A 10,016-nucleotide genomic window follows, 5' to 3' on the forward strand; every position below is an offset into this window, starting at 1 on the left:
GAGGGGGGTAAATATTGGGGGGTGGCAAATAATAGAAAGAGGGGGGTAAAAATCCTAGGGGGGCAAATAATAGAAAGAGGGGGGTAAATATTGGGGGGGGGCAAATAATAGAAAGAGGGGGGTAAATATTTGGGGGGGGCAAATAATAGAAAGAAGGGGGTAAATATCCCGGGGGGGCAAATAATAGAAAGAGGGGGGTAAATATTTGGGGGGGCAAATAATGGAAAGAGGGGGGTAAATACCCTGGGGGGGCAAATACCCCAATAGGGGGCAAATAATGGAGGGGGGTAAATACCCCAGGGGGGGTAAATAATGGAAAGAGGGGGGTAAAAATCCTGGGGGGGCAAATAATAGAAAGAAGGGGGTAAAAATCCGGGGGGGCAAATAATAGAAAGAGGGGGGTAAATATTTGGGGGGGGTAAATAATAGAAAGAGGGGGGTAAATACCCTGGGGGGGCAAATACCCCGGGGGGGGGGGGGCGGGGGGCGAGAGGTCCTTAGTGTCTGGGATGCCCCCCCCCCCCCCGGGTCAAAGGTCAAGGCTGGAGGTCAAGGGTCAGCCCAGTCACTCTAGGTCAAGGTCAAAGGTCACCGCAGGGGTCAGCAGAGGTCAGAGGTCACCACGGGGTCATGGGGGGGGTTACAACCCCAGGGGTCACAGAGCAGCAAAGGTCAAACCACCACCCCCCCCCCTTCCCTGGTTGGGGGGGGGGGGGGGGGATGGGTCAAAGGTCGGAGGTCAGAGGTCAGAGGTCAAAGGTCAGTCCCGGCGCAGGTTCTTCAGCCGCTCCTCCAGGTCGGCGTCGGCGTCGGCCAATGGGGCGGCGGCCTCGGGCGCCCGCCCCTCCCCCGCTGCCAGCGACCCCCCCGGCGGGGCCAGCGCTGGGGGCAAAGGGCAGAGGTCAGGGGGCACCGACCCCCCCTTAAACACCCCCCCCCAAAAATACCCCCCAGCTCCCCTAAATACCCCCAAAATACCCCCCAGGTCCCCCAAATCCCCTCCCAAAATACCCCCCAGGTCCCCTAAATACCCCCCCAAAATACCCCCCATGGCACCCAACTACCCCCTAGGTCCCCTAAATACCCTCCAGGTCCCCTAAATACCCCCCAAAATACCCCCCTGTATCCTAAATACCCCCCAAAATACTCCCCAGGACCCCAAAATACCCCCCAGGTCCCCTAAATACCCCCCCCCAAATACCCCCCTGTATCCTAAATACCCCCCAGGTCTCCTAAATACCCCCAAAAAACCCCCCCCATGGCACCCAAATACCCCCCAAAATACCCCCCATGTATTCTAAATACCCCCCAGGTCCCCTAAATAACCCCCCAAAATACCCTCCCTGGAACCCAAATACCCCCCAGGTCCCCTAAATACCCCCCAAAATACCCCCCTGTATCCTAAATACCCCCCAAAATACTCCCCAGGTCCCCTAAATACCCCCCAAAATACCCCCCCATGGCACCCAAATACCCCCCAAAATACCCCCCATGTATTCTAAATACCCCCCAGGTCCCCTAAATAACCCCCCAAAATACCCCCATGGCACCCAAATACCCCCCAGGTCCCCTAAATACTCCCCAAAATACCCCCTGTATCCTAAATACCCCCCAAAATACTCCCCAGGACCCCAAATTACCCCCCAGGTCCCCCAAATACCCCCCAAAACACGCCCCCCCACGTGCACCCAAATACCCCCCAGGCCTCCTAAATACCCCCCCCGGGCCCTGAAATTGCCCCCATCCCCCCAAACGCCCCCCCCGAACCTTTTAAATACCCCCCAGATATTCAACTACCCCCCCGCCCCGTTCCGCCCCCCCCAGCCCCATAAGTACCCCCTCCACCCCCCCGGCCCCCCCGGTGCCCCCCGGCCCCACTCACTGGCCAGCTCGTCCGTCAGGTTCAGCCCCAGCTCGTCCAGCACTTGTGACACCACCGCGTCGCTGGGGGGGGACGGGGGTCACACCGGGATGTCCCCAGGGTCCCCAGACCCCCCCGGTGTCCCCGGACCACCCCAGTGTCCCCAACCCCCCCCAGTGTCCCCAGACCCCCCCAGTGTCCCATGACCCCCCCCGGTGTCCCCAGACCCCCCCAGTGTCCCGTGACCCCCCCCCCGGTGTCCCCAACCCCCCCCAGTGTCCCCAGACCCCCCCCAATGTCCCCAGACCCCCCCGGTGTCCCCAACCCCCCCAATGTCCCCAGACCCCCCCGGTGTCCCCAACCCCCCCAATGTCCCCAGACCCCCCCAGTGTCCCCAACCCCCCCCAGTGTCCCTTGACCCCCCACAGTGTCCCTTGACCCCCCCCCAGTGTCCCCAGACCCCCCCAGTGTCCCGTGACCCCCCCCCGGTGTCCCCAGACCCCCCCGGTGTCCCCTGACCCCCCCCAGTGTCCCTTGACCTTCCCCAGTGTCCCCTGACCCCCCCCGGTGTCCCCTGAGCCCTCGAGTGTCCCCAGACCCCCCCCAGTGTCCCCTGACCCCCCCCGGTGTCCCCTGATCCCACCCCAGTGTCCCTTGACCCCCCCCAGTGTCCCTTGACCCTCCCCAGTGTCCCCTGACCCCCCCCGGTGTCCCCTGACCCCCCCCAGTGTCCCTTGACCCCCCCCAGTGTCCCCTGACCCCCCCCAGTGTCCCCTGATCCCACCCCAGTGTCCCCACATCCCATCCCACCACATTCTCCTGTCCCCTCCTGTCCCCACGTCCCGTCCCACCACGTTCTCCTGTCCCCTCACGTCCCCACGTTCTCCTGTCCCCTCGTGTCCCCACATCCTGTTCCACCACATTCCCCTGTCCCCTCGTGTCCCCACATTCCCGTCCCCTCATGTCCCCACGTCCCGTCCCACCACATTCCCCTGTCCCCTCGTGTCCCCACGTTCTCCTGTCCCCTCACGTCCCCACGTCTTGTCCCACCATGTCCTCCTGTCCCCTCGTGTCCCCACGTTCTCCTGTCCCCTCGTGTCCCCACATCCTGTTCCACCACGTTCTCCTGTCCCCTCATGTCCCCACGTTCTCCTGTCCCCTCATGTCCCCACGTCCCGTCCCACCATGTCCTCCTGTCCCATCCCACCACGTCCCATCCCACCACGTCCTCCTGTCCCCTCGTGTCCCCACATCCTGTCCCACCACATTCCCCTGTCCCCTCATGTCCCCACGTTCTCCTGTCCCCTCGTGTCCCCACATTCCCCTGTTCCCTCGTGTCCCCACGTCCCGTCCCACCATGTCCTCCTGTCCCCTCGTGTCCCCACGTCCTCCTGTCCCCTCATGTCCCCACGTCCCATCCCACCACGTCCTCCCGTCCCCTGTCCCCTCGTGTCCCCATTGTCCCTGTCCCCGGTGTCCCCCACCTCTCCTCCTCGTCGTCCTCGTCCCCCATGGCGTCATCGATGGCGTCGTTCATCAGCTCCTCCTTCATGTCCATGATCTCCGCCTGCTTCTCAAACTCCATCATGATCTTCTGGATCTGAGGCAGCTTCAGCTGCGGGGGACACGGGGACACGGCTCGCGGCGTGCGGGGGCATGGGGATGTCCCCATGGCCACGGTGGGCAGTTCGTGGTGGTGACAGCCTTGGGGACATCCCCACGGCCACCTCAGGTAGTTTGTGGTGCCCACGGCTTTGGGGACATCTTCATGGGCAGCCCAAGGCAACCTGTGGTGGCCAAAGTCTTGGGGGACTCCCGTGGGGCAGCTTGTGGTGGCCACGTTCTCCATGACATCCCCAGGGCAGCTCCTGGTGGCCACGTTCTCCACGACGTCCCCATGGCCACCTCGGGGCACCTCGTGGTGGCCACGTTCTCCTCGACAGCCCCACGGCAGCTCGTGGTGGCCACATTCTCCATGACATCCCCACAGACACCCCAGGGCCTCGTGGTGGCCACGTTCTCCTCGACAGCCCCAGGGCAGCTCCTGGTGGCCACGTTCTCCTCAACAGCCCCAGGGCAGCTCCTGGTGGCCACGTTCTCCTCGACATCCCCATGGGCACCCCAGGGCAGCTCCTGGTGGCCACGTTCTCCTCGACAGCCCCAGGGCAGCTCCTGGTGGCCACGTTCTCCTCGACATCCCCATGGGCACCCCAGGGCAGCTCCTGGTGGCCACGTTCTCCTCAACAGCCCCAGGGCAGCTCCTGGTGGCCACGTTCTCCTCGACAGCCCCATGGGCACCCCAGGGCAGCTCCTGGTGGCCACGTTCTCCTCAACAGCCCCAGGGCAGCTCCTGGTGGCCACGTTCTCCTCGACAGCCCCAGGGCAGCTCCTGGTGGCCACGTTCTCCTCAACAGCCCCAGGGCAGCTCCTGGTGGCCACGTTCTCCTCGACAGCCCCAGGGCAGCTCCTGGTGGCCACATTCTCCTTGACAGCCCCAGGGCAGCTCCTGGTGGCCACGTTCTCCTCGACAGCCCCATGGGCACCCCAGGGCAGCTCCTGGTGGCCACGTTCTCCTCAACAGCCCCAGGGCAGCTCCTGGTGGCCACGTTCTCCTCGACAGCCCCAGGGCAGCTCCTGGTGGCCACATTCTCCTTGACAGCCCCAGGGCAGCTCCTGGTGGCCACGTTCTCCTCGACAGCCCCATGGGCACCCCAGGGCAGCTCCTGGTGGCCACGTTCTCCTCAACAGCCCCAGGGCAGCTCCTGGTGGCCACGTTCTCCTCGACAGCCCCAGGGCAGCTCCTGGTGGCCACGTTCTCCTCGACATCCCCATGGGCACCCCAGGGCAGCTCCTGGTGGCCACGTTCTCCTCAACAGCCCCAGGGCAGCTCCTGGTGGCCACGTTCTCCTCGACAGCCCCAGGGCAGCTCCTGGTGGCCACATTCTCCTTGACAGCCCCAGGGCAGCTCCTGGTGGCCACGTTCTCCTCGACAGCCCCATGGGCACCCCAGGGCAGCTCCTGGTGGCCACGTTCTCCTCAACAGCCCCAGGGCAGCTCCTGGTGGCCACGTTCTCCTCGACAGCCCCAGGGCAGCTCCTGGTGGCCACGTTCTCCTCGACATCCCCATGGGCACCCCAGGGCAGCTCCTGGTGGCCATGTTCTCCTCAACAGCCCCAGGGCAGCTCCTGGTGGCCACATTCTCCTTGACAGCCCCAGGGCAGCTCCTGGTGGCCACGTTCTCCTCGACAGCCCCATGGGCACCCCAGGGCAGCTCCTGGTGGCCACGTTCTCCTCGACAGCCCCAGGGCAGCTCCTGGTGGCCACGTTCTCCTCGACAGCCCCAGGGCAGCTCCTGGTGGCCACGTTCTCCTCGACAGCCCCAGGGCAGCTCCTGGTGGCCACGTTCTCCTCGACAGCCCCAGGGCAGCTCCTGGTGGCCACGTTCTCCTCAACAGCCCCAGGGCAGCTCCTGGTGGCCACGTTCTCCTCGACAGCCCCACAGATCATCCCCCAGCCTTGGGGACACCCCCAGGGCCACCCACCTGCCGGTTCATGGTGGCCATGGCCTTGGTGACACCTTTCATGGCCTGGGCCATGGAGTTGTTGGACTTGAGGGTCTGGATCTTGAGGGCCACGGCCTGGACGTTCGCCCTCATGGTGATGAACTTCTTCACGTAGCGCCGTGTCCGCACCAGGTCCTTGGCCATGATCTTCACCGCGTCCTGAGGGCCACGAGGGGACATCAAGTGGCCACGAGGGGACATCGAGTGGCCACAAGGCCCCCCAGGAGGTCAAGGGGATCTCCAGGCACGTCCCTCAGGGCCACCCATCACCATCTCAACCATCTCCTGGTCCCCTCGTAGCCACTGTGGTGACGTGGGGACTTGGATGGTCCCCAGCGTGTCCCCTGGTCCCACCGTGTCCCTGCTGTGTCCCACCACGTCCCCTGGTCTCCCTCAAGTGTCCCAATCCCCTCCACGTTCCCACTGTGGTCCCCTCCGTGTCCTTTTGTCCTCACCTCGGTCCCTTGGTCCCTTCCATGTCCCTTGGTCCCCACCACAGTCCCTTGGACCTCTCTGTGTCCCCAGGTCCCCAACACGTCCCTTGGTCCTCCCCATGTCCCCTCTGCATTCTCCTGTCCCCACCGTGTCCCCTGGTCCTCTCCACGTCCCCATGTCCCCTCTGCATTCTCCTGTCCCCACCGTGTTCCCTGGTCCCCAACTTGGTCCCCTGGTCCCCTCCATGTCCCCATGTCCCCTCTGCATTCTCCTGTCCCCACCATGTCCCTTGGTCCTCTCCATGTCCCCATGTCCCCTCTGCATTCTCCTGTCCCCACCGTGTCCCCTGGTCCCCAACTTGGTCCCCTGGTCCCCTCCATGTCCCCATGTCCCCTCTGCATTCTCCTGTCCCCACCATGTCCCCTGGTCCCCTCTGTGTCCCCTGGTCCCCAACTCCATCTCTTGGTCCCCTCTGTGTCCCCATGTCCCCTCTGCATTCTCCTGTCCCCACCGTGTCCCCTGGTCCTCTCCACGTCCCCATGTCCCCTCTGCATTCTCCTGTCCCCACCATGTCCCCTGGTCCCCTCCATGTCGCCAGGTCCCCTCTGCATTCTCCTGTCCCCACCATGTCCCCTGGTCCCCCCTGTGTCCCCTGGTCCCCAACTCTGTCTCTTGGTCCCCTCTGTGTCCCCATGTCCTCTCTGCATTCTCCTGTCCCCACCATGTCCCTTGGTCCCCAACTTGGTCCCCTCCATGTCCCCATGTCCCCTCTGCATTCTCCTGTCCCCACCGTGTCCCCTGGTCCTCTCCACATCCCCATGTCCCCTCTGCATTCTCCTGTCCCCACCATGTCCCCAAGTCCCCTCTGTGTCCCCTGGTCCCCAACTCTGTCTCTTGGTCCCCTCTGTCTCCCCATGTCCCCTCTGCATTCTCCTGTCCCCACCACATCCCCTGGTCCCCAACTCGGTCCCTTGGTCCCCTCCATGTCCCCTCCGTGTCCCCTCCGTGTCCCCTCCGTGTCCCCTCACCATCTGGCCCTGCTTGGCCATCTTCTTGATGTCCACGATGATTTTCTTCTCCTGCGCCTCCAGTTTCTGGCGCTCGCGGTCGAGCTCGCGCATGGCGCGCGCCAGCGCCCGCTGGTTCTGCCGCAGCAGCTCCTCCGGCGTCTTGCGGCGCCCGAACAGCAGCTCCATGGGGATGGCGGCGCCTGGGGACGCAGGGACACGGGGACACGGACGGGGAGTCAACGGGAGCCGAGAGACGCGGGGGAGATGGGCTGGGGGGACACGGGGACGTGGGGGACACGGGGACATGGATATGGGGGACACGGGGACATGGGGGACATGGGGGAATTGGGACATGGGGGACACGGGGACATAGATATGGGGGACATGGGGGACATGGGGGACATGGGGACATGGGGGACATGGGGACATGGATACGGAGGACATGCGGACGTGTGGGACATGGGGACATGGATATGGGGGACACGGGGACATGGGGCACATGGGGGAATTGAGACATGGGGGACACGGGGACATAGATATGGGGGACATGGGGGACATGGGGGACATGGGGACATGGGGGACATGGGGACATGGATACAGAGGACATGCGGACGTGTGGGACATGGGGACATGGATATGGGGGACATGGGGACGTGGGGGACATGGGGACATGGATATGGGGGACATGGGGACGTGGGGGATATGGGGACATGGATATGGGGGACATGGGGACGTGGGGGACACGGGGACATGGATATGGGGGACATGGGGACGTGGGGGACATGGGGACATGGATATGGGGGACATAGGGACATGGATATGGAGGACACGGGGACATGGATATGGGGACATGGGGACATGGATATGGGGGACACAGGGACATGGGGGACGTGGGGACATGGATATGGGGGACATAGGGACATGGGGGACATGGGGACATGGATATGGAGGACATGCGGACGTGGGGGACACGGGGACATGGATACAGAGGACATGCGGACGTGTGGGACATGGGGACATGGATATGGGGGACATAGGGACATGGATATGGAGGACACGGGGACATGGATATAGGGGACATGGATATGGGGACATGGGGACATGGATATGGGGGACACAGGGACATGGGGGACGTGGGGACATGGATATGGGGGACATGCGGACGTGTGGGACATGGGGACATGGATATGGGGGACATGGATATGGGGGACATAGGGACATGGATATGGAGGACACAGGGACATGGGGGACATGGATATAGGGGACATGGGGGACACAGGACATGGTGGGACATGGATATGGGGACATGGGGACATGGATATGGGGAATATGGGGACATGGTGGGACATGGATATGGGGGACACGAGGACATGGTGGGACATGGATATGGGGGACACAGGGACATGGGGGACGTGGGGACATGGATATGTGGGACAGGGTGACATGGGGGACATGGATATGGAGGACACGGGGACAGGGGGCCATGGATATGGGGGACACGGTGACATGGGGGACATGGAGGACACAGGACATGGTGGGACATGGATATGGGGGACATGGGGACATGGATATGGAGAACACGGGGACATGATGGGACATGGATATGGAGGACATGGGGACATGTGGGACGTGGGGACATGGATATGGGGGACATGGGGGAATTGGGACATGGGGACATGGATATGCAGGACATGGTGACATGGGGGACATGGATGTGGAGGACATGGGGACGTGGATATGGGGGACACAGGGACATGGGGGACATGGGGGAATTGGGACATGGGGGACATGGGGGACACAGGACATGGTGGGACATAGATATGTGGGACATGGTGACATGGGGGACATGGATATGGAGGACACGGGGACATGGGGGACATGGATATGGGGGACATGGATATGGAGGACATGGGGGAATTGGGACATGGGGACATGGATGTGGAGGACATGGGGACATGGGGACATGGATGTGGGGGACATGGGGACATGGGGACATGGATATGGGGGACATGGGGACATGGATGTGGGGGACATGGGGACGTGGATATGGGGGACACAGGGACATGGGGGACATGGGGACATGGACATGGGGGACATGGGGACATGGATGGGGTGACATGGACACAGGGGGGTGTGGACGTTATGGGGACGGGTGAACACGGGGAAGGTGAATCTTGGGGAACGGGGACATTGGGGACGCGGGGGGACACGGGGACATTGTAATGGGAGAGGGGACATGAGGGACACAGAGGGACAAGGACACGGGGAGCAGGGACACGGGGGGGACACGGACGGGGGGGCAGGAAGAAATGGGGGGGAAGGGGGTGGGGACACGGGAGGGACACATCACGGGGACAGGGGGGGTCTGTCCCAGAGCCCCCCAACCCCTGACACCCCCGGGGCCACTTGTCACCCCCTGAGACATTTTTCACCCCCTGAGACATTTCTCACTCCCTCCCCGCCTCTGATTTCCCGCCCAGGCCCCGCCCCTTTGCCATGGCAACGGGAGCCCAGCCAATCGCCAGCCGAGACGGACACTTCCGCTCGGCTGTCTGCACGGCCTAGGCCGCACTCTATGGTCTGGGGGCGGGGGCCGGAGGACCCACGACTCTATGGTCTCCGCGCGGCACCGATTGCCGCCCCACCCCGGGGGTCCCTTCTATCCGCCCTGGGGGGTCCGGGGGCCTCTCTATGATCCCGGGCCCCGCTCCCTCCGCCTGTACCACCCCGGTACCGGCCGCTCTGGCCCGCTCCTCTCTGTGGTGTTACCGGTACTGCGCCACTCTAGCCCCCACCCTGGCCCTATGGTCGTCCGGGTAACCGGCCCCTCTACCCCGTCCTCCGCTGAACTCTATGATCTCCGGTCCCCCACCTCGGTCCTTCCGCGTCTCCCGGTCTGTCCCGCGCACTTCCGCAAACTTCGTGACGTCGCCCGGATTCCGGTCACGTGACGCGGGAGGGGGGGCCGGGCGCCACGGCCCCGCCCACAAACCACCGAGAAGAGGCGGCCAGAGCGGCCACATAGTGCGGAAGCCCAGAGAGGGGCGGCCAGAGCGGCACCGCCGGGTGGGGGCGACCCCTGGTGGCGCGGGGGTACTGGGGCAGACTGGGGGCAACTGGGACAAACTGGGAAGGACATCAGAGCCA

At 63.9% G+C, this 10,016-nt stretch overlaps 1 protein-coding gene across 1 annotated transcript; it reads right to left on the bottom strand.

The window, feature by feature from the left end:
* Nucleotides 1–286: 286 nt before the first annotated feature.
* CHMP2A (charged multivesicular body protein 2A) lies at nt 287–9,817 on the bottom strand. The gene is made up of 6 exons (XM_065655358.1): nt 9,742–9,817; nt 6,888–7,069; nt 5,404–5,583; nt 3,346–3,476; nt 1,883–1,944; nt 287–882 (listed from the first exon to the last, which is right to left on the bottom strand). The coding sequence occupies exons 2-6, from the start codon at nt 7,053–7,055 to the stop codon at nt 761–763; spliced, it is 663 nt and encodes a 220-aa protein (XP_065511430.1). The 5' UTR covers nt 7,056–7,069; nt 9,742–9,817; the 3' UTR covers nt 287–760.
* Nucleotides 9,818–10,016: the final 199 nt, after the last annotated feature.

This window comes from Caloenas nicobarica, chromosome 39, assembly GCF_036013445.1.
Source record: "Caloenas nicobarica isolate bCalNic1 chromosome 39, bCalNic1.hap1, whole genome shotgun sequence".
In the NCBI taxonomy this organism is placed as follows: Eukaryota; Metazoa; Chordata; class Aves; order Columbiformes; family Columbidae; genus Caloenas; species Caloenas nicobarica.

Coding starts and splice junctions, on each gene's coding strand:
- CHMP2A (XM_065655358.1), bottom strand. CDS start 7,055: ATGGAGCTGCTGTTCGGGCGCCGCAAGACGCCGGAGGAGCTGCTGCGG. Junction 3,477..5,403: donor TGGCCACCATGAACCGGCAG/GTGGGTGGCCCT, acceptor TGTCCCCCGCAG/CTGAAGCTGCCTCAGATCCA. Junction 1,945..3,345: donor GAGGACGACGAGGAGGAGAG/GTGGGGGACACC, acceptor GTCCCCCCCCAG/CGACGCGGTGGTGTCACAAG.